General features: G+C 39.0%; 1 protein-coding gene across 3 annotated transcripts in view; it reads left to right on the top strand.

The window, feature by feature from the left end:
* LOC145495417 (adhesion G-protein coupled receptor D1-like) overlaps positions 1 to 23,321 on the top strand; it is a 42,399-nt gene that overhangs the window by 17,276 nt on the left and 1,802 nt on the right. For 2 of the 3 annotated variants that reach the window (XM_081475029.1, XM_081475028.1), the window contains exons 15-16: positions 113 to 195; positions 1,101 to 1,505. In XM_081475029.1, coding sequence (XP_081331155.1) covers positions 113 to 152 — 40 coding nt within the window. In that variant the 3' untranslated portion in view covers positions 153 to 195; positions 1,101 to 1,505. Of the gene's footprint in view, positions 1 to 112; positions 196 to 1,100; positions 1,506 to 15,752; positions 15,861 to 16,512; positions 16,604 to 16,805; positions 16,897 to 17,370; positions 17,421 to 18,251; positions 18,379 to 18,798; positions 18,915 to 19,545; positions 19,649 to 19,732; positions 19,884 to 21,449; positions 21,532 to 22,145; positions 22,213 to 22,902; positions 22,986 to 23,321 lie in introns of those variants that run through there. The other variant, XM_081475027.1, reaches the window with a different exon arrangement.

Genomic DNA, 23,321 nt, shown 5'->3' with positions numbered 1-23,321 from the left:
TGCAAATCGTTACCATCTTAGAGAGTTAAAAGGGTAACACCAGTCCAAAACATCAGTGAAAATTACATTTTTGTAAAATGGCATTGAGATTATTTGCTCCCATTTTTTGAAGCTTAACACCTTTATCCTGGTGCGAGTTATCAAGGAGATGATGACAATGCAACACGCCAAGGAAAACCAGTCTGAGCAGATCAGGTGCGATTTCGAAGCCAACTCCTCTATAGAGCAGATCAAATAGACAGATTGGGCTAACGTGTTTTTATCCTTGTTGCCACCCAATTCAGATCATGTGATGGTTCATTTGAGAGTACAAGTGTTCAGTTTGTCACGTGTAACTGAGTGCACGAGGGCATGTGCAAACAGAACAATTGTAACCTCCCAAATGAATCATCACATGATCTGAATTGGGTGAAAACAAGCTAGGATGTTAACACGTTAGCCGAATCCGTGTATTCACCATTTCCACATTCCCCCATAATACACCTCCCAAAATTTTGCATAGGCATTGTCTTCAGTTTCTCTTGGGACGACTGTGATACCCAGGAGAAATGGGAAACAAAGGTTATCCAGACTTTTGGGGGGCAACAGGGTGTATTATGAGGGATGTGGAAATGGCGAAATAATTGAGACAAACCGTAAGAGACATGACGAGAATTGGAAACATGATGACCTACTTTCATTCACTTCATGGGTACCTACTTAAAATTTCACGAGAGTGGACATGTAGGCTCGATTTCCGCCGCTCTCTCGCCGTGTCTGGTCTACGTTCCTCCCCGAGAGGAGCGCGGGCTCCTTTCCCGAACATCGGCTGATAATCGAGCCTAGTGGATATGTCACTAAGAAGAATCTTTGACACGAGTAGAGCACAAGAAAAAAAGGACCTGTTCTTATTTAGAGCGACAAAATAATCATTTGCCAGAAAAATGTCGATCTTCCTTTAAAATTGCCAATACCACTTTAGCTGCCTACTGCTTCCTTATGCTGACTACTTAGGCAAAAAGACAAGAAAGCAAACTTCTTGAAATAAGAAGCTGTACTGATCGAGATATTTTTCAGTTGTCCTCAATAAGTATATAATTCTTTCTGTGATTTTCTTGCAGACTTGGCATCAAAGCATTCGTGGTGTTGGTTCCCTTGTTGGGTGTCACGTGGCTGTTTGGTTTTCTGTCGCCATTACACGTCGCTTTCACCTACATATTTGTAATCCTGAACTCCACTCAGGTACAGTGCTTTACAAGACAGTGTAAAATTGTATTTGATCTTGATAATTGTTTTGGTTAATGTTGTTTCATATTTCAATAATTTCACAGGGATTCTTCATTTTCGTTTTCATTGCCTGAGAAATAACGATGTAAGTAAGTAGATAAATGTTTGAAGGGGGATTTAAAACTTGTATAGAATCTCCCTCATCGATAACAGGCATTGTCAAACAGCTGGGTCCGGTGTGACAGCAATGAAGACAATATATAATCAACTCGCCAAAGGTACTTTAACTGGCCCTTCCCCCCCCCCCCCCTCCCCCCGCTTCACAAATGCTTCCGGAATACAGGACAATATGGGTGCTTACCATTTACAGAAACCATCAGGTTGGAAATTTCAGGCAAAAACATTAAACAGTTGAATACCACGTTGCGAGAGAAGGAATCGCTATAAAGTATATCCACATCAGCTAGAGAGACTTAAAAGAGCAGAAAAATAGCATCACCTCAAATCACAGCCCATATTTTCAGAAGCTTCCCAAACGGAATGGCGCGAACCATTTGATTTTGCAAGTGGAATTTCCGGTTTTCCCATGTAGATGGTACGTACCCTATATAATTGATTAGCCAAAGGTGGATTAAGAGACCCTCCATCCTCAAAATGCTCTCAGAATACAGGACATAAGATCTCAAAAAGCCTGACAGTTTTTTCGTTTTCCGGGGGAGTTGATCCCTCACCCATAACGTATCGTGCCAAGCCAAATGCTAAGAACCCTTGTTCCTGATTTTCCTAGATCAGTCCATAGCCGCTGTTTAATTGACGCATCACCAAAATAACTTGAGAAACGCGTTAATTAATTTTTTTCTTCGGGGTTTTGTAGATCCGGGAGCGCTTCAAAAGAAGATTCCAAAGGATGAGACTGTATCCTGATAACCGAACAACACCAGCCGGAGAGAGCTGTGATGTAGCTTCCTCGAGCTGCCGGAATGATTCGTGAGGACTGCTAACGCCAAAATAATAAGAATAATTGAGATAGCATTGCAGTAACAGTTTTTTTAGTTTCGTTTTTCAGCAAGGAGATATTCAAGGGGATTGCCTTTGTTTTCAAGCAATATAACAGAGTCAGAATTGGACGAGAAAGTTTGAAACAAGTTAAAAGCGAATTTATTGACAAGTTAATGCTCTTGTAACACAACAAGTACAACTATATAGTAATAAAACTGGTGGGATATTGTTAAAGAACTCTTGTATGTTTATCTCCATTCCTCTTTGTCACCAGCACTGAGCTAACACGCACTAGGTTAAAACTTTAGACATACGGTGTACTTTTAAAGGTACCGTGGGACTTTTCGAACTCGATAAATAACTCTCTTGTCATCAAGCTTTGACAACAGAATGTTATTATCGTTACTTTGTATATTCAACTGAGGCGACAAATAATGCAGTGCTGTATTTTTGCCAAAAGCGTCCTGGCCTCCTAGAAGCTTGGTTGACATTCGACATTTTTAAAGAATTACACGCTACTGTTTCCTGGAAATGTTAATTGGAAAGAGAGTTGCCTCTTATGGCAGTTTCTAAGGCAACGAAGGAACATTGTTTTGAAAATCCCACGGTATACCAAACCCTGTGTCATGCAAGTTGTTAATTTAAATCGTTGTTTCGAGGTTTCAATAATTAATACTTTTTTTTTTTTTAATTAGCTATCACCAATCCAGCTATGATCACTATGGGAAAACGCAATTTAATTAATATGCAGATACTGACAAAAACAGTTACAAAACGCTACGGAAAAATTGAACTGTAACCAAGAGAATATGATTATAATCTCTTGCTGTAACATAACTGTAATCGTCAAGAAGTTATTATGAATACCTCAATGATAAAAGAAGGAAATGTAAACAATAATTATCTATAGAAAGGTCCCCAAATCACTGCAGCTTCAAAGAAATACCAACATTACACTCTTATGGCTTGTTGTTCTCTACTCAACTTGATAAAATGGTTGATGCCTACATGTTATTATTTTCACGTCTAATAATTTAAAAGTAATGTTGATATTTTCTGTTTGCTTTGTCTCTCTAGTTGTTGTTGTTGTTTTTTTTTAAGTAATCTAATATAAGTAATCTGATAATAACTGATCCGCCTAGATTAGCCTAACGTTATTGTTGCTAGCGGATCAGTTTTACACTTGTATTAATTTTTAAACGCAATTGAAATAAAGCGTGTGAAAAACATGAAACACGGAATCAAAAGATTGCCTTTTTCTGACGGATAATCGTGCCCATCTTATGAAAAAAAGCCCTCTTTGATTCAGTTCTTCCACTTCTAGATTAATACCATTTTCCTGGTTTGTTTTGGCAAGATGCTATAAAATGACATTCTCAGAAGGTTTTTAAAATTCCTTACAGGAACTTTAATCCTCGGTACGTAGTACTCAGAAAATTCTTTTCCTTGCGAAAATTAAAAAATAAATAAACAAACAAATATATAGTAAAAATAATGATAAAAAATAAAGTAAAGAAAACTATCTACAATCTAACCGAGGTTATTTACGTTTAGAAGGTTAAGTTTCAGCGAATGCTTTTACCGGAAAAGAAATAGGAATAAATAGAAAAAATGGCCACATCATAAACGTAGAATTAGACACCCGAGGGGTCTTGAATCATCTTGAACGCTGAATAAATCAACTTCAATGTAAGCAAAAACAACAAAGCAGTTAAAAAAAAACCATTACGATTCTAGTCTAGTCTCATTTCTCGCTAAGTTGAACGACGACCCTGCAGAGCGGCAAGTGCTGACCATACGAAATACTTATAAGTTCCAAACACTTTGTTTCTTTTTGTCCAGTAGGAACTCGCTCTACGTCTCCGGTTCAAGGAACCTTTGGAAAGGGGATTCCGACTAAAACGCAAAAGACAAAGTTTATATGCCTTTCGGTTATATTCTTAAGCTCATTCACATGGAAGTCTCGTAAGGTCCCATTTTTGCCACTGCCCGTTACGATACAACTTAGGTACAAATTGCACATGCACCACGCCGGAGAAATTTTAAAACACAACAATCAAAGGTCATTTTGGATTTGTGTTTGGGTAAAACTCGGTTAGGGAAATCACGTGATTATCGTGACGTCATCGTTTTTGAAAAGCTCCGTTTTCAAAACGTTTTCCGTCCACACTAAAACGCAAAGCTGGCGTTTTCAAATTCCTTCGGTTTGAAGAGCGTTTTCGAAAAGCTCCGTTTTCGGTCCGGATTAGTGTAACGGTGACCCCAACCGTAAAAATAAAGCTGCCATTTCAAATTCCTCCGGCGTAGTGTGGACGTGGCCCTGTAGACACGACAACTCGTGACGTAGATATGATATGTAGAGGGCATGTCTTATGCCATCTTGCAAGCAAAGATCTTAGCATTTTTCTATTACTCTTGTTAAGCTGCTCTCAGTTTTCAATGTTAAAATGTTAAAAATGGCTTCAGCGATGGATTTGTTGTGAACTATATCTGCTCACTTCACCCCTGGAACCGGACCAGACGGTCGATCTTGCAACCAAGTACACATTGACCAAATAATGACATTAGGTTACTAACATACAATGTAACTTCATAGAAGGTTCATTATCAATAACATATGCCACTTCTTAAAATGCTATCTTCTATACGTGAAATATTATTCTCAATCTAAAGTAAAATCGTGATCATCTGTCTGCAACCCGAGACCAATCTATGGGTTTGTTTATAAAAGAATGTTGGGTATAGAAGCGGTAAAAGTTTATCCACTACTACATCACAGTATTTACTAAGTATTATTCGTTGATAATCATTCACAAGAATTCTTTACTCTTTTCTAAGTTCACGTGAGCTTACATTTTGTTATCATCCTTTTGTCCCGACAGGAAAAATTCGACAAGTCTTACGATTTCTTTTATCGCTTCAAGCCAAACCCGCGGTAGCCATTCCCAGCTATCTCCCTCTTCTTTTCCAAGCTAGCTAGTGGTTCAAAAATGGTCCTATCCTAATAACACAAGTACTAAAACACTGTGTAGATTGCAAGCCGCATAGCCGAGATTCATCACAGATGCCTACTGTACCAAGACGGTAATAGAATCAGTGTTGGCTTCACTCATCCCAATGGGACTGGAACACCACTGACGACGGTGCTGTATAAGCGATGGATTTCGTAGAAGAGTTACAGCAAGCAGCCAGCGGTTTACCGCCTTCTGGGAAAAGCGTGGATGACGGGTTTCACGTGGATATGCTGCATAAAAGAAGGCAAACGTAATATAGTCATTGAAGACCCTGCTGTATCCAACAGCTACAGCACCAGTGCAGCAGTAGCAGTACCAATAAAAACATTTTTAGCAGAGCAACATCAACAACACCACCAACAGCAACAGGAACATCAACATCAACATCAGAATCAAAATCAACATCAACAGCAAAATCAACATCAACAATACCCTGAACATCAATTCCGACAACATTCACAGCAAGTAAATAACTAAACAAGTAGTAGGAGGTATGTATGAAATATTTTGGGGGCCTAGGGCGAAATCATTCCAAATCAATGTGTTCAATATTATGCTTCAATAACAAAGAAGACCACATAATTTACTTGTCGAAACAGTCTATCCTATGTCAAAGTCTTTTAACCATCGAACGTACAAGGTTGTTAATGCCTGATGTATTTACCGTGTTTTTAAATAAAGATGATGATGATGATGATGAAGCTAACTAATAGCCCCCCCCCCCCCCCCGTGGTACAAGGTGGGGAGGGGTGGATGGAACCCCTCCCCTGGGTTTTCGTTCTCTTAGGGCACAGCGAAATAAATTTACATCGATTAGATAGCCCTGCCAGAGGTTGCTCTACAAAATGAAACCATTTTTGTTAATAATGACGTCATTTGACAGGCCATCTTGGATCCGCCATCTTGGATTTCACTATTTTCTCGAAAAGTCAACAACGAATGGAAATTATCGAAAAATCAAGCCGGAAAGCTTATGAAATGTTCAAAATACAGAATTATGTCAAAACTTGTCGCTGCCATGGCAACGTCAAAGATGATGGACACACGCAGTTGACCAATAGAGTAAATCGCCTTTCCAAAACTTAAAAAAACTCTTATGGGGCATTCATCTCCCCCCCCCCCGCCCCCCCACCCCCCACCAACTTGTACACCCGAGGGGTTCACTTTTGCTGTAGGGGCGCTGCGTTTGTTAGAAACAAAATCCATTGTACATTGGAATACGGGCGATCGTTGGAATTAAGCCTTTATTCCCCCTATTTTCCTACAGAAACGAAGCTCAGGTAAAAGAACAGCTGACATTCACCATTATTCAATAGATGCCATCTGGTACCATTACATGTCATAATCCTACGATAATAGACCAAACTGGATATAATGTTTTCGCATGAAAAATACATTGTTGCGTCGTAAAGGACTGGAAACAATAAACACGAGCTAGAATCGGTATTCCATTGGCTGCAGTTTCCGTACCTTCATATATCCTTGTTGAACGGGAAAATTGAGAAAGCGAAGTTGGTTGGAAGCATACAGAATTGCACTGTCTACGGTGCACGTCTCATCAAATGAAAGAAGTTTGGTTCAACTACAGCTTGAAGAGAGATGATGAAACTTCCAACTATCACAAAAGGAGCTCTATTTATTGGGTTGATTCTGAGTGAGTAGTAATGACGTGTTAACGGAGTCTAATATTATACCGCTTGTTGTTGTGGCCAGTTTTATCTTCTTATTTACATAACAACAATTAACGTAGAATCTAAATAAACTAACTACAAAATCATCAACAACAGAGAAAATCGCTTTAAAATTAAGCCTCTAATGCTATTTTAACGAGAGGAAATGATGCAGCAGATGGCCGCCCAGTCATGGTTGGCGATTACGACAGTTAACGACGGCTTACGACGGATACCGTTGCTTTACGACAGTTTACGACAGCTTACGACGGCTTACGATGATCTGGTGAAGAAATACCCTTACAATTTTATTCATCACTATATGCTCTTTTAGCTTTTTTCGATTTCAACATAGGTGTAAAAAATCTAAGTCAGTTAGGATCTTTGGCTTATAAAAACAAATTTAAACTATCAATTATAACAAATTTGACATTAAATATTCAAAACGAATGATAAAATCTAAAATTTAAGCCATGTATTTGCTTAACTTAAGCGTTAAGCGGAAATTGAAGAAACATGGCCTAGTACGGACAATTTGGACGCTGTTTTTTTTTTTTTTGTAGTTTGTTTTACGTTATGTAAAATGTTATTGGTTTACTGTGTGTTATTGTTTTACTATGTGCTTATTTTAAGAGCTGATCGCAATACGCCATTTATAAACCGTTGACGTCAGTTCGTTGCGTGAATTCAAATTGGCCACCTTTGAACAACAAAACCAAAAAAAAGAGAAATCCTTTCAAAGGCCAACAGATCTTTTATGGACATATATCATGAAATACTTGAATTAAAAATAAATAGAATTAAAATTTCATTATTTCCAAACTTGTCATATATGCGAGATGCTCCACAGCATTAATTATTTACAACAGTTAAAAAAAAGATTATTTTTCGACGAGACGGAAAAAAATCATGTTGATTTCTGTTTTTTTGAATTTAATTTGAAATCATCTTTAAAAGATGCGTAGCATCTGTTCTTTGAGGTAAGCAACTTGAGATGTTGTTATACGTCCTAACGTGACGTTTTCCGATTGGAGGAGATCGTATCGCGTTCCCTGGGTCAAAACTAACGAAGGCCCCGTCCACATTACGTCGGAGGAATTTGAAAACGGAGGTTTCTCTCTGAAAACGTATCAAATCTTTTCCGTCCAGACTACGCCGGAGGAATTTAAAAACGCAACAATCACCGGCCATTTTGGATTTGTGTTTGAAGAAAACACGGTCAGAGAAATCACATGATTATCGTGACGCCAACTTTTTCGTTGTCAAAATGCTTTCCGTCCACATGAAAACGAAAAGCCGAGTTTTCAAATTCATCCGGTTTGTAGAGCGTTTCCGAAAAGCTCCGTTTTCGTGACGGATTAGTGTGGACGGTAGGCCTAACCGTAAAAATAACGCTGAGTTTTCAAGTTTCTCCGGCGTGATGTGGACTGGGCCTAATTCCCTGGAGGGAACAGAAGACATTAGCTCCCCAGGGAAACAACAACTTGAAATTTTCATCTCGCACGTGATCAGCTCGTGCATCTTGAAACTGTGGCAAATTTGCGTGCCAGACGTCCTCTAGACCTGCCACAAGTCGACCTTTTCTTAAACCTCGACTTATTTATCTCCGTGCGACGAAGTCGCGAGGGCGAGCGCGAGCGACGTAAGTCGCGAGAGGTCGACTTGTTTCACTTGCAGGAATGTGAATCAGAGTTTAAATTTTTGGCGCGAAAAACATGATTGACATTTCGCACTTCTTATGTGCTCCGCGCGCGATCGTCGCGAAAGCAGAAAATCATTGCCATCAAATTGTTTATGAGTACTGTTCCCTAACTCAAATGAACTTATTTGTGTTCAGTGCAGTATGTAGCCAGCAGACAAACGGCGAAAGCTGTTCCGTTGAGTAACGCCTCCTGAAAAGACAAAACCGTGTTTAAGCCGATCGAGAATTATTCGTTTTAGTCTGGATTAACCACCTGGAGCTATCGATCAGAGAGCTGCCTGACAAATGCTATAAACTTATGTGGATCTAGCTTGTATCGACAAGAATCCGAATAAACTAAAGAAGACGGACTTAGTCGGGGAGAACTTTAATTCTGTAAAGCTCTCTTGTTTAAATAACATTGAAAATCGAAGTCGCAACGAACGGCAGAGAATAAAAGCGCCGTTCCCAAAACTCCTTCATCGACATTAACCGATCATGCGCGCGCTCGCGCGCGTTGCTAAGGAGGTGAAATTTCACTTCCGGTTACTTACGTCAGCCTGAGCGCGGAAAATAATAACAACTCAAAAGCTTGCAAATTCGCTTACATTTTAGCTGTTTTTCATTGTGTTTAACAAAATACAAAGTAAAAAAAGTACAAGCAAAGACAAAATAAGAGAAAGACAGAAAAACAAAAGCAATAGAAATAGAAAAACTAACTCCGCGTGGCTTTGTTTGATCTACCGAAGTGCGCTGGTAGTGTAAATTGCGCACGCGCTGATAGGGTAACTTCCAAAAGACATCGGGCGCACTGCCGGTTTCTTTAAATGCTAAAGGAAACGCAGTTTTTCATTAAATCGAGCCTTTTTTGACGAACTTCGCATAAAGCCAACTTTTCCTTTTTCGAAATCATGCTTTTTTCAGAAAATTACGAATTTTTCAATATTTTGAAAAGCTCTCAAAATCTGACCTTGTAGAAATGAAACAAAATCGATGCAAAGCGTAATGGGGATTTAAATTAAAATATTAAATCAATGAAAAAAATGCCGACAAAGTAATTTGCCTGGTAGCTTTTGCATTTTTTCTGTATTAGTCACATGACCATGGGCGTGGCCTGATGACGTCATCCCTAGTGTTACTGATCATGAAAAAGCTAAAACACATAAAATAACTCTGAACTAACTAAAAATGATGAGGTTATATGAGAATAAATTTTCCTTAGCAACGGCTCGAAAAGACCGGTTAATGGGCCCTTGAGCACGGTAAAACGGCCAATGCAAAATTTGCTGCGATGCCCTTTCTTTGTAGAGGAGAAACTTGGTCATTCATTAAAACAACTAAAAGTGCAACAATTACACAAACTGCAAGAACGGCTCTGTTCTTCTTCGAAAGGTCCAAACTTAATTCTCTCAAACGATCCGGATCACTCAGGAGCTCAGATCGCGCCCGTATTAAGTAAACAAACACATATTGGTCGGATAAATAGCCTTCCACTGCTTTTCCCTGTCCTTCTTTCAAAGACTTGAAATTAAGTTGGATACACCATATTCAATTGCTTCCATAAAATTCATATCCTTAAGTATATGCGAGAACAAAATCTAAAGCTGAATGAAGAAGGTTTTTATAGTACTTGAACTCAGCAGACATTTGTTCTGAGAGTTGTGTCGTTGATCGCGCGCGACGTCATGATGTATAGTCAGTATTTGTTTGTTCATTGGTTAATGTGTATTTACGTCACCAGTGGAAAAATCCACCGGTAAAATTTGGTGCGTTGCAAGTGGGAAAAGGCCTTTCCAACGGCGAAACCAACAGGCCGGGGAAGAATTATTGGAAAGGACTTCTAGAAAGTCTAGCCGTCCTCCAGCAAACTTTTTTTTTTTCGCAGATTGTTGTAGTTTTAAGTTGGGAAGTATAAAAAATATTTTAAATATGCACAAAAATGTCATATTGAATTTTTTTTTTTTTTTAACTTGTTGGCTTTGTATTTTCATTTTGTTCTTTCTCAGTTGCTGAAAGTTGGATCACAAAATCAAGTGGGCGAAGTAAGTTAACAGACTGATTTATAATTTTAAGCATAGATGCTTGATTGCCAATCCTAAAGTTATTTTATAATAAATATGCAACATTACCTTCATTTTATAAAAACAAATTATGAATGATCTTTTAGCCCTATCTCCTCGCTTCCGCTGAGTTTATTAATGCCAAAATAAAGTAAATTTCACTGTCATTTCACAGACAGGGGAATTTGTCGCCGGTACGGCATCGAAAACGTCGATTGTATAAATTCAGCCAGCGAATCACGGAAGATTCTGAATTCATTCAGTTTGTCTATCCCCGTCAGAGCTATCCCAAAACTGAATATGTTAGAAACCGTTTAATTCGAAACTAAAAATTTAAACGTGCGTGGTAAACGTTCTTTTGACTACGATGAATTTAATCATTTTACGTTGTTGTTTTGTAAAGAACGGCAAAGACTCAAAAAAAAAAATACAGTTTTCACTCTAGTGTCGAAAAGTACTTGGTTTTGCATTACTATACGCCAAACGATTAGCTTAAAAATACTCACGCAACTTTTTCATCCAATCAGAATTAAAACAAAAACCAATCGCCAACTCGCTCGCACACGTCTTCCCGCACTTCCCGTCAGCTACCTGCATTTAATACGAGTTTTGATTGGTTCACTGGACTGTCTGTGTCCTTTATGATTGGCTAGAGTGATTACTTTGGTTTTGGTTTTACGACACTCAATAGAACACCGCTTCACATAAAGCTGACAAGCGTTGGAACGCTTGTGAGCGAGTCCCTATTGGCTTTTGTTTTACTTCTGAATGGAAGATGCAGCGGGGGGTTGGGGGTGGGGGAGGTGTTTTTAAAGCTACTTAGTCAGCGTAGTAGAGCTGTTTTCAATTGAGTGTCGTAAGACCAAAACCAAACCAATTTCATATCGGTTAGACGACTCAGTCAATCTCACACCGTGGTAAAAACAAACCCAAAACCAAAGTAGTTGTCTAATTACTTTCGACACTCGATTGAAAATTGTTCTAAAGAGCCATTGCGCTTTACTTTTGACGTGCTATTGGAAACCGCTCTTTTTTGGTTATTAGTGGTTAGCTGTCCAACATTACTTTCGTTTAAATTTCAGGAGCATCATGTCCTACTGCTGAGCCCTTAGACTTTGACAATGCACAGGAAAACATTTGTAAGGAACTTCGAGAAAACCCTTGGCGTCAGATAAAATGCGGGCCCTTTAAAACTTATTATTCATGGCAGTTTAAAAAATGTTCCAATTGGTGCGACTTATTTGCCCGTTGTTTCAATGAAAGCGGAACCGCTCGTTGGGCTCGGCAATGTTCAGCCATGTTCCGCCAGTCGTTTCCATCCCAGATAGCTGCCTCAGGCGATAACGCTTCTTCGTCAGTTATGGATACTTTTCATGTTCATCCTTGCCGGCCTTTCAGGAGAAATGACTATGCTGTCAGAGTATCACGTTGCAACTGCAGCGAAGATGACAATGAAACTGGTAAGTAGACATTAGACGTTACAACAGTCTTAGCTTATTTACTATTTACTCGGGGAACTGATTCGTCAACGCTTTGTGTAAATGGTAAAAAAAAATTCCTGATGATAAGTTCCGTTCCGAAGGGCGACTTTCCATTTTCTGAAATATCCCAAATTTACCGAAAGAGCCTGAGACGAGTTCGACCCGATCATGATTCCAAGATGGCCGTGAAGAATTGCAAATGGTAAGCGCATTTTCCACTTGGATATTTCGGTTGGAAATTTTGGACTTACTTTCAAGGCTTTCCCTTATTTTGGCAATTTTCCGGTCGGTCGAGCCAAAATTGTCTTACCGTTTACATTCTGACCGACAATTCCAGATTTTTTAGGTAAATATTAAACGATCTTACTCTCAGAAACCTTCCATTCATTGCCCCTTTTTACAAAGAAGAAGGAAATTCTTACCCTTTTGGGCAAGGGCGTGAGATTCTACTCTAAGCTCTTCTTAGACTGGTACGTTTATGTAGTGGGAATGTAGTGTACTACATGTGTTTATGTAACGCACGTTGCCATGGAAAAGTCAGGTCACACGACCAAATCAGCAGTTGACACATGTTTCTGAGAAAATTAAATTTCAACGACTATAGCCTGAATGTTGCTCAAGTTAAAAAGTTTGAAATCAGTTCATGGCTACCCAAAATAGCCATAATGGTCATAATCAGCTAAAAAGAGACTGCGCAGTCACATCTAGTGATTACGTCATATTTATAACAGGGTCAGGTAATAAATACAAACCCATACAACAGCACACAAACGGACCATGTTACTTAGGAATTTAGTGAAAATTAGGTGGAATATTACAGCGCATCGACAGATTGAGTGACAGTTACTAAAGACTACAAGTTGCTAATCTGCGGCCTTAAGATTTCAGCAGAATCTATGTGCGCTTTGTGATTTTAATTTTATTTATCTTTTCATTGCTTTATTTCTTTATTTCTTCATTTCTTCATTTTTTATTTCTTTATTTCTTTCTTCATTTTTTTATTTATTTATTTACTTATGTATTTATATATATTTTTTGTCTTTAAGAAACAATTTTTTGCTCAAAGAGTAACAATGACAGCTTCTCAAAATGCAAGCATGCCATTGGGGCAAAACGCTGGAAGACGTTTCCAATAGTTATACCCAAGTTCAAACCACGCAAAGTAGTTCAGTATCTCAAGAACTTCCAAGCCCTGCGCAATAAAATGGGATGTCGGAAGGAAAAGCTCCGTTCAGCATTTGAGGAGATAAGGAAAACTTCCTTCAAAATACGCCGAAAAGTTTGCTCCCGAAGTCCATCAGATACCAAAACTTTCGTTTTCAAGGTTACGGGATGTTCCTGCGAATCGCCAGACGAACGTAAGTTACCATTCGTTTTACTTTTTGGGGGTAGATATCAATGCCATACATGCAATTAGAGATACAAAGTCACTTACCTACATGTAGGTCATAGACTTCAGTAATTATTTCGCCGTGCTTAATTGGTTTCAAGTCCTTAGCGAAAAAGTGTCTGGTCCGTTCATTTCGGGTACGTCACCGAAATGAATTGACCGTGATTGCCTGAAAAATAGCGATACAGGAATTAGGCAACGATGTTACGTCATTGCCTAGTTCCTGTAAAGTTTTGTCCCAGACCTTCAGGGTCAATTGATTTCGGTGACGTATCCGAGACGAACGGCTCGAAATAGGCCCCACTTTTTGCCTCGGACCGAGGCGAAATACATCAGGCCTAGGAACTAGGCAAGTCACGTCATTGGTGTGTCGACCCTACCATGAAGATCACTTCACTTCACGAGAAGTTTCCTCATAGTCCATAAACTTACTGTTTGATTTTTGCAGCATTCTCCCCTGATATAGAGGAACCACAGTACCCGGTGAGAATTTAACTTTCTAATGTTTAACAGTTTTTGCTGTTTTCAAAGGAGCAAAAAATCCTTAACGGGCTTTCCACATTTTATTTTTTACTAACTTCTAGGCTGAAGATGATGGCGCACCACCTTCTCCCCCCAGAGAATGGTGCGAATTTTATCTTCTTAGTCAAGGGAAGCAAAATAATATAGTAATAGAATTCCCACCTTGGACAATAAAATGAGAGCTTTCTTTTACTCGTGTTTAATAATAATAATAACAATAACAATAACAGTAACAGTAACAGTAACAGTAACAGTAACAGTAACAGTAACAGTAACAGTAACAGTAACAGTAACAGTAACAGTAACAGTAACAGTAACAGTAACAGTAACAGTAACAGTAACAGTAACAGTAACAGTAACAGTAACAGTAACAGTAACAGTAACAGTAACAGTAACAGTAACAGTAACAGTAACAGTAACAGTAACAGTAACAGTAACAGTAATAGTAATAGTTATAATAATAGTAATAGTAATAGTAATAGTAATAATAATGATAATAATGATAATAATGATAATAATAAATTCATTCTTGTTTTAGACGGATAACTTTTGCACGTCGCTGTACAAAATTGACGTTGGACAGAAAGACGCCCCACAGGTAGTCTAATCGTAAGGAGTAGAAAATTTATAGACTTAAATCTCGATAATTTTCCATCCCCTCAACTCAAACCCTGAGCGGGATGTGGGTGTTGCCCAAGACTACGATAGCTATGTTGTAAAAGTCTCACCACCGTCTTACACCGCGTTTCTGTGGATGTCATGAAGTAATTATACCACGAGATATGTTGTTATCATCTCATACTCTTCACTTTAGAGAATACATTTTCGGAGTTACTATGAACACTCATTATTGGTTAACTAGTATTTTTCTACTTATTCAACTTCCAACGCTTTGTACGTTAATCAACTGAAGATGACAGTAGGTTCTGTCGAAACATGTCTTTGAAACCGAAAGGTTTTGCCGTTTTCTTTAAATTCTTGACTTGCCTGCTATTATCACGACCCATTGGTTAAAAATTCTCTAAGGTACGGAGTACAGGCGGAGAGGGAGATGGACGGAAATCAAACCAATTTTTATTTTGTTATTTGAAAGTTTCCGGCCTATTACCCCCTGGAGGTTATAGACAAAAACGAAAGTGAAGTATTTTTAAGTTACTAAATTAACCCTCTTATCTTAAACCTCAATATAGCGCGCAGTTTCTGCGCTTAACACCGCCATAGAGGAGTTCAGAACCATATCAAACAATGTTACTCGACAGGACAATGTAAGCGAGGGAAATACAGATGACATATTTTTCGCCATGGGTGCTTTCGAGGACTATTTTATCGGGTTCGCGGAAGAAAAACTCAATGACTCAAGTCCTAAATTCACATACGAGAGCAACCAATTTGGTAAGTCAATTTTTTGGTTTGCGTGGGAATTTTTGTAGAAGGACGTGAGATTTTCCACCTGGTGTTTCAAATTGAAGTTATAATATTACTGTTCCACGCAAATTCAAGTTGCCAGGGTCAAAAGGGGGACGCAGAGGCGTGAGGGAGAAAGGGAGGGAGAGAGGGAGGGAAAGAGAACAAGGAGGAGGAGGAGGAATAGGAGGAGAGGGCAGGAAAGTCATTCTTGACCTTTTTTAATGCACGTTTGACACCGCTCCGTAGCCTCTGGGCCACTCCTTGATGTTCTTCTCTATGTTTTGCAAGATCAATGACTATCACGTTGCCTTCTGCCTTGCAGATTTTCGCGTTCAACGCGTTTTTAGGCACCAGCGCAATGAGACGGAGTTTCTTCTGAACGGACCTAAAGGAAATTACATCAGTATCCCATCGAGAAGTTTTTACAACGGTTGGTACAGAACATTGAAAACTGTCCATTATTACGGACATATAAAAGCTTCTCTTCACAGTGTTAGGACAAGAGACTGGAATATTGAACGTCATTCCTCACAACGGATGATATTTTTGTTGTATTTACTGTACACATTTTCCTGGAACTGAGCATGCCATGTTCGATTTTTCATTTTTAAAAAAGGCGTATTTTACTTGAATTAAGTCAAGCAATCAATTCTACAATCGAATTATCCGCAACGAATTATGAGTTTTACAACTGAAGTTCGAAAAAAACATTGCTATCCTTTCAAAGACACGTTGCTGTTCTTCCTTCCCTACCCAATACCATGTTAAAACTCAGGAGAAATTGCAGGTACTAGTTTTCAACATTGTACGTTGGGTAGGGGGCGGGACTTGGCAGATGACTGGGTTGTATTCGCGTCTGGCGTGCGTGCAAAGGCGCCAAAATGCAAATTTGTCCCAGGACTTTTGTCCATGATTGAACCTTGATCTTTCAGTCTATAATGTCATGAAATACCTACATATATTAATATCATATTCTGAATATTGAAAGAGATGCATAGAAATCAGAAAGGACAATTAATATTTAAAACTAAAGATTGAAATGGTTAATGCTTGGTTGCTTTGTTCTTGCTCTTTTGAGTTAGGCTCTGTGGTGCTTGGTGTCACGTACAACAACATCCATGAACTGCTTACGTCAAACCATTCAGCTGGCAGCAATAAAACAAACCAGACTAGGTGTGTATACAGCTAGACTAACGGGGGTGGGAAAAAGGAGGTGGGGGGAGGGGTCGGGAGGTTACAAACCTTCAAAGTCCCTGGTCTTAATAGGATCGGGTTCAGAAGTCTCCCTTCCATGATCTTAAAGGAGCTGACAATGATTGTTCAATGTAAGTTAATTAACGCGTCCCGCTTTTATTCCTTTGTTTGGTTCTTTCAGGTGGCTCAATAGCATAATAATGTCAGCCGTAATATACCCTTGGCCAGGTGTATTACTGGAGAACGTCACGTTAGTTTTCGAGAGCACTGAGGTAAAAAAACTGTGTTTGCTCATCATTGTGTTGTATTTGTCTGATACGTATTCATAAGCTGTCTTCAGATTTTTAATATTTACGCCTGTCCAGACATTTGGGCCTGCAAAGTATTGTAATTCTGAGAAGACCATTAAAAGAGCCCTTCTGAATCAAAATAGGATGATGGTTAATAATAAGAATTTTATGTAGTTTGTATTGTGATGGTCCCCAATTCACCTCACCTCTATATTCTTTCCTGGAGATTTGATTAAGTGGGTCTTCTACCTGTTTTTAATTCCGTTGGTTTTATTTTTCAGCTACCGTCAAAGTGCATGTCGTTGATATTTTCAGACCGGCTGACTGACACTTTATTAATTTTTTGTTAGTTTTTATGTTTCCTTCCATTTATTTCACCGTATTTTTTCTCCGCAAAAAGATCTTCAGCTGCGCAAAATCTACAAGTAAGAATTTCATCAACGTGTTTGTTTCTAGGCGGTGGGAAAAAATAGAGAATGTGTGTTTTGGAACTTCTCAGATGAAAAGTAAGTAACTGGTTCAACTCAGTCTCCATTTATACACAATCCTAACTGTGTTTAGCCTCACAGATACAAGCATTTTCATTCCTCCGCCTTGGTACGAAATGGAAACCCCCTCCCCCCTCCCCCCTCTTCCTTGAACATTTCAAAGTTATTTTACTTTAAATAGATAACCCGGGACTTGCTCTACAAAATAATATGTTATTTCTGTTGCTTTTAGCGTTTTATGACGTCGTCATTTGAGGTAATAACGTCCACCAATTTGGATTTCAGGGTTTTCTCAAAGGGGTAAAAACTTTTGTAAATTGATGAAAATATAACTTAAAGAGATCACAGAACATAAAAAAGAACTAATTCGGCAATGCTGCTCAAAAAAGAAAACTGAAAACACGAAATTTAAAACTGGTAAAACAGACGAAATTTGGCTTCACCTTCATGTCGAAGCTCGGTTGCTATGGTGATGTCAAATGACGTAAAGAAACATTTGATGTAAAGCAAATTTCCACGAAGGATGAATGAGCAGCTACTGAAAGTTTCGACAGAGAAGATCTCTGTATGGTATCTAACCACCACCCCACCCCCTCCGCCCCACCGCTTTTTATCCCCCAGGAATAAATAAAACACCCGGGGAAAGAGGGGGGGATGCGAGTTGGTGATGCACCATCAGCAAACAAATCTACCTGTTATGCAAGAAGGTCAAATTGTGAAAATGATGCGTTCGATCTGTACAATCAAAGTTTTAGACATAAGAATTAGCACAAATTATCATGGCGAAATAAGAAATATAATCGATATTTTCCAGTTTGAAAGTGAAAGTGTTAACACTTTTATCTATAGTCCCGAGGGTTGGTCAGGGCAAGGATGTCAAACGAGGATAATAAACAGCTCCCTGACAGAATGTCTTTGTAATCACTTGACACACTTTGCTGTCCTCATGGATTATGCCGACAGCGGCGACAGCGGGGTAAGCTTCATTTCTTCTTAAGAAATTGAAAGTGAGCGTGATGTGGCCTGTCCTTTATGGAAAGTGCATAATTAAGGCCGTAAAAGCTGACAATTTGAGAGTTAAAAAGCGTTAAAAAGCTCCCAGCTTGAATTTCCTGGACTGTGCTAAAGAAAGTGTACGATGGTTTTCGTCGTCAAGTATGACTTGACAAATCCAAGGAGGTCACTCGTAAATAATAAAAAAAAAAATTAGTTGTGATTACTGAAAAAAATTCACGCGTTCAAACATTTGTTTTGTTGCTAAAGCTGTCAATACCTGGGCACTAAAAAACAGCCACACTACAGGGGAATGTTTCCCTGACAAGTGTTTTGAATTCGTATTACATCATTGGATTGCAGTTTATTAAATGAAAAGTGAACGTCTTCTATTTACTTTTAGGGCCCAACCAAGCCATCGACAGAAGACGACAAAATCCTGACCGTTCTCACACGTGTAGGAATGTCCTTATCTCTAACAGGAGTTGTTCTCACTGTAATCAGCTATCTCCTGCTCACGTACGTAGTCTTTATACTTTCTACTTTAGTCTCCGTCCACCCTACGCCGGACCAATTTCAAATTCCAAAACGCAGCTTTATTGCTACGGTTAGGCCTACCGTCCACACTAATCCGTTATGAAAACGGCGCTTTTCGAAAACGCTATTCAAACCGGAGGAATTTGAAAATGCCGGCTTTGCGCTCTGGTGTGGACGGAAAACATTTTGGAAGGGGAGCATGTGATTCCCCTAGCCTGCAGAATTTTTTCCCAGTTGATGGGTTTTCAGATTTCTCCAGCGAAGTGTGGACGGGGCCATGATAAAAGGCGCAGTGACCTAACTCCAGGCGCGGAGCTCATGATAAAGTATCGCGGGGTTCCTTGTGTTTTGTTCTTGAACAAGAAACCTCACGTTCAAAGTCCTTCTTTCTCACCGGTGTGCTAAGAACAATACAATATAGGTACCGGTGAGGCCACTATTCAAAATTCCCGCCATGGTCTTGGCACCTTGAAGTCACAAACTTACACGGGAACAAAATATTCACCTGTCTAATCTTCTTGATTTCTGTCTTTCTTAAGCTGAATTGCTTATTTGCCTTATTTTTTTTTTATATTTTTTTATTTTTTTCATTTATCTATCTGGGATCTGGCAGCGACCGGCACACACCTCTGTCCCACATCCGGGTGAGCCTCACCACTGCTATTGGAGCAGGACATGTCATCTTCCTTGCCGGAATTGATGCTACAGAAAACAAAGTGAGAACAGCTATTTATTCAAAATTGTCGTGAGTTTTGTCTTTTGTCTTTTGAACTACTCTTACCTGTCATTCTGTTGTGCAGGATGCCTGTGTTGCCGTGGCGGCCCTTCTGCAGTATTTTCTGATGGCAGCTTTCTGTTGGATGTTCGTCGAAGGAATCTACCTTTACTTGTTTGTTGTCAAGGTCTACAACATCGTGGACAAAATGCGGGTATATCAAGGGATTTCCTGGGGTAAGGGCAATCAGCAAAACACTGTGATTTATTATAAATAATTTCCAGCAGCTCCTGTGACAAGAGGCAATATCAACCACTGTTTTGTTCTCTATCTGGTCCAATGGATGAACATTGTCAAGGGAAAACAGTTTAGGAGCAATAAAAGTACACATTAAGCAGGGCCAACAGAAGTGCACCCTTCTATAGGACAACAAATTAAAGGTTCCCAATACATGGGCCTAAAAGAGGGTTAATTAGGAAGAAAATCAATGTACACAGTTTTAAACCCACCAATAATAACAAAAGAGAGTTTTATGAATCAATCAATCAATTTTTATGGTCCACTATTTACAGAATTTTAAAATTTATATCAGTATTACAAAATAAATATGGGAAACGAAACAAATGTTACATACCGTAAATCCTCGAATTAGCGCCTGGGACGCTTATTTCAAACTTAGAAGAAAATGAAGGGGGAGGGCGCTAATTCGAGGATTTACGGTATGGTTATGGAGAAAATAACAAAAAATGTGGGGTAACCCGAGTGGCCTTGGCTTTCGAGCAGGTTACCACCATGTTAAAGTAGATGCGGAGAGCAAAACTACATTACTGGAAATACATTACTGAAAATACATTACGGAAATACATTATGGAAATACAAGAAATACACCTACTATTCCTAATTATACATGTATATTAAGTATCTAAGGTGAATCCTCTGAAATAAAAGTGACAATAGATTTTTGTTCAAATTTTGTCCACTGAATATTTGTCATATGATAACTTCAATTTTGAAATAAAAAGGGGGGTGCCCATGTTCATTAAGGAGCAGTGAGGCATTGAAAATGCCTCATTTTGGCATTATTTAATGCTTATTATAAGAACGCATCCCCAGTAATTGTAACATCTTTGTGAGCCCGGACTCATAAGAACACGCATTAAACTACAGTCAATACAATGTGTCGGACACTAATAAACGTTTTAAGTTTGATTCAGACAGAAAGCTTAATCCTTGATTAAAAATTTGAACCAAATTTCTTGACGTGGTTACCGACTGCAAAATAGAAAAGACCACAGTGTATCTGCCATTTTCCTTATTTATTCAATTTTCAGCGATAGAAATTAGATCAGTCTTTTCTCAAGCAAAGCTTATGATTAGTTGATTACAATGACTGGAGAAAAAATTGGGGTGCCCGTGCTCGTTGGTGAGCTAGAGCCATTTTTCAACTGACAGAGCTCAATATCAAGGCAAATCCGTCATGTTTTCAGTATGCGCGTGCACGAGCGCGCGCTAATGACGCCATAAATTATGCGCAGTAAGGATGCGCAATGCAAATGTGAGGAATGACCTTAAGAGGTGCTGCTTATACTCCTTTTTAAATTAAGGAATTATATAGTGAGTTTTTTAGATTAAGAGGCCTGAGAGGCCTGTTTCAAAACTCCCCACTAAGTTAGAAGTACCGATAGCCCAGAATTCCTGTTTTACATTATCTGCGGTTTTAGGTCAAAGTCTTGAAATCACATCACGATTAAAGAAATGAAACTGAAGCATATTAAAAAAATATATTTTTGTTCTCATTTTAGGACTTCCTGCCGTTATTGTAGCCTTATCGTTGGGCATTGCTGCAGGAAAAGATGGAATCCAGAGTTTCGTCAGCGATAAGTAGTAAGAACTCACAACACTTCTTGATTTTTCTTTTTTGATTCAGATCGGGGGAAGGAGGGATTAATTAGTTCCCCAAGGACTTACGCCCCAGAGGAATTTGAAAACAGAGGTTTAATTTCATTCTCAGGAAAACGCATCAAATGCATGTTTTCCGTCCACCCTATGCCGGAGGAATTCAAAAACGCAACAATAACCGGTCATTTTGGATTTGTGTTTGAGGAAAACTCGAGCAGGGAAATCACATTGTTATCGTAAAACCATCGTTTTCGAAAAGCTCCATGTTCAAAATGTGTTCCGTCTACTCTAACACTCAAAGCCGGCGTTTTCAAATTGCTCCGGTTTGAAGAGCGTTTTCGCCGGAAAAGCTCCGTTTTCGTAATGGATTAGTGTGGACGGTAGACAGCAACCGTAGAAATAAAGCTCCGTTTTCAAATTTATTCGTCCTATTATGAACGGGCCTTAAATGTTAAGCACATATAAGAAATTTCCAGGAAATTCCTTTTGACAATTAAAACTACATCGTTTTCGTCCTTTAGATCACCCTTGTTTTTGCGTTTCTCTTCAGTCCTTCATTGTAATGTTTGTTAGCGACGTTTTTCTTATCTTACTCTAAGCTGTTGGTTATCTTCCACTAACAATCTGATCTGGATATTTATCGCATTTGTTGGGCTCGTCGAACTTGTAAGTGAACGAACATTTAATTCTCTGGAATCTGAATTTAGAGTCTCAAATACTTTCCATCTATCCATACAAAGATCTCAGTATGTGATTGTCGTTAGATCCGAGATAGCTTTAGCCATCTCGTACCGAACACGCGCTCTTCGAATACTTGTTTTATTAAAAAGTGGAAAAAACAAAAATTCGTAATAGTGATAAGCAAGTTAAGATACAAAGATCCTCTGTGAAGGGGGTTAAGAGCCATCGCAAACTTTAAAAATGTTTGTAAAACTTTACAAAAAGTTGTGTCCTATTGAGATACAATTCCACTATTCAAAATAGGGCTCACTGAGTACGTCTACGTTTTATTGGAGTATTAGCACTTAACGCTATGGTTAAAAGCGAATTCTGCATACGAGCCAAGTGGTCCATCAGGCCGGAGCTTATCCCGGTTTCCGTATTTCTTCTCATAAAAAGTAAAGTGTCGGTTTTGGAAAGAGCTGAAAACTGTTGTTAACCACCATGGTCTGTCTGTGATAGGGTTAAATCTTCCTTTATTATACACTTGGTTGCTGGGAACCTTAAAAGGCCTTGGAGATTAATACAAATCGTTACCATCTTAGAGAGTTAAAAGGGTAACACCAGTCCAAAACATCAGTGAAAATTACATTTTTGTAAAATGGCATTGAGATTATTTGCTCCCATTTTTTGAAGCTTAACACCTTTATCCTGGTGCGAGTTATCAAGGAGATGATGACAATGCAACACGCCAAGGAAAACCAGTCTGAGCAGATCAGGTGCGATTTCGAAGCCAACTCCTCTATAGAGCAGATCAAATAGACGGATTGGGCTAACGTGTTTTTATCCTTGCTGCCACCCAATTCAGATCATGTGATGATTCATTTGAGAGTACAAGTGCTCAGTTTGTCACGTGTAACTGAGTGCACGAGGGCATGTGCAAACAGAACGATTGTAACCTCCCAAATGAATCATCACATGATCTGAATTGGGTGAAAACAAGCTAGGATGTTAACACGTTAGCCGAATCCGTGTATTCGCCATTTCCACATCCCCCCATAATACACCTCCCAAAATTTTGCATAGGCATTGTCTTCAGTTTCTCTTGGGACGAC

This window comes from Orbicella franksi, chromosome 8, assembly GCF_964199315.1.
Source record: "Orbicella franksi chromosome 8, jaOrbFran1.1, whole genome shotgun sequence".
Classification (NCBI taxonomy): Eukaryota; Metazoa; Cnidaria; class Anthozoa; order Scleractinia; family Merulinidae; genus Orbicella; species Orbicella franksi.
Note: the sequence above shows the minus strand (reverse complement) of the source record. Positions and strands in the feature narration are given on the sequence as shown.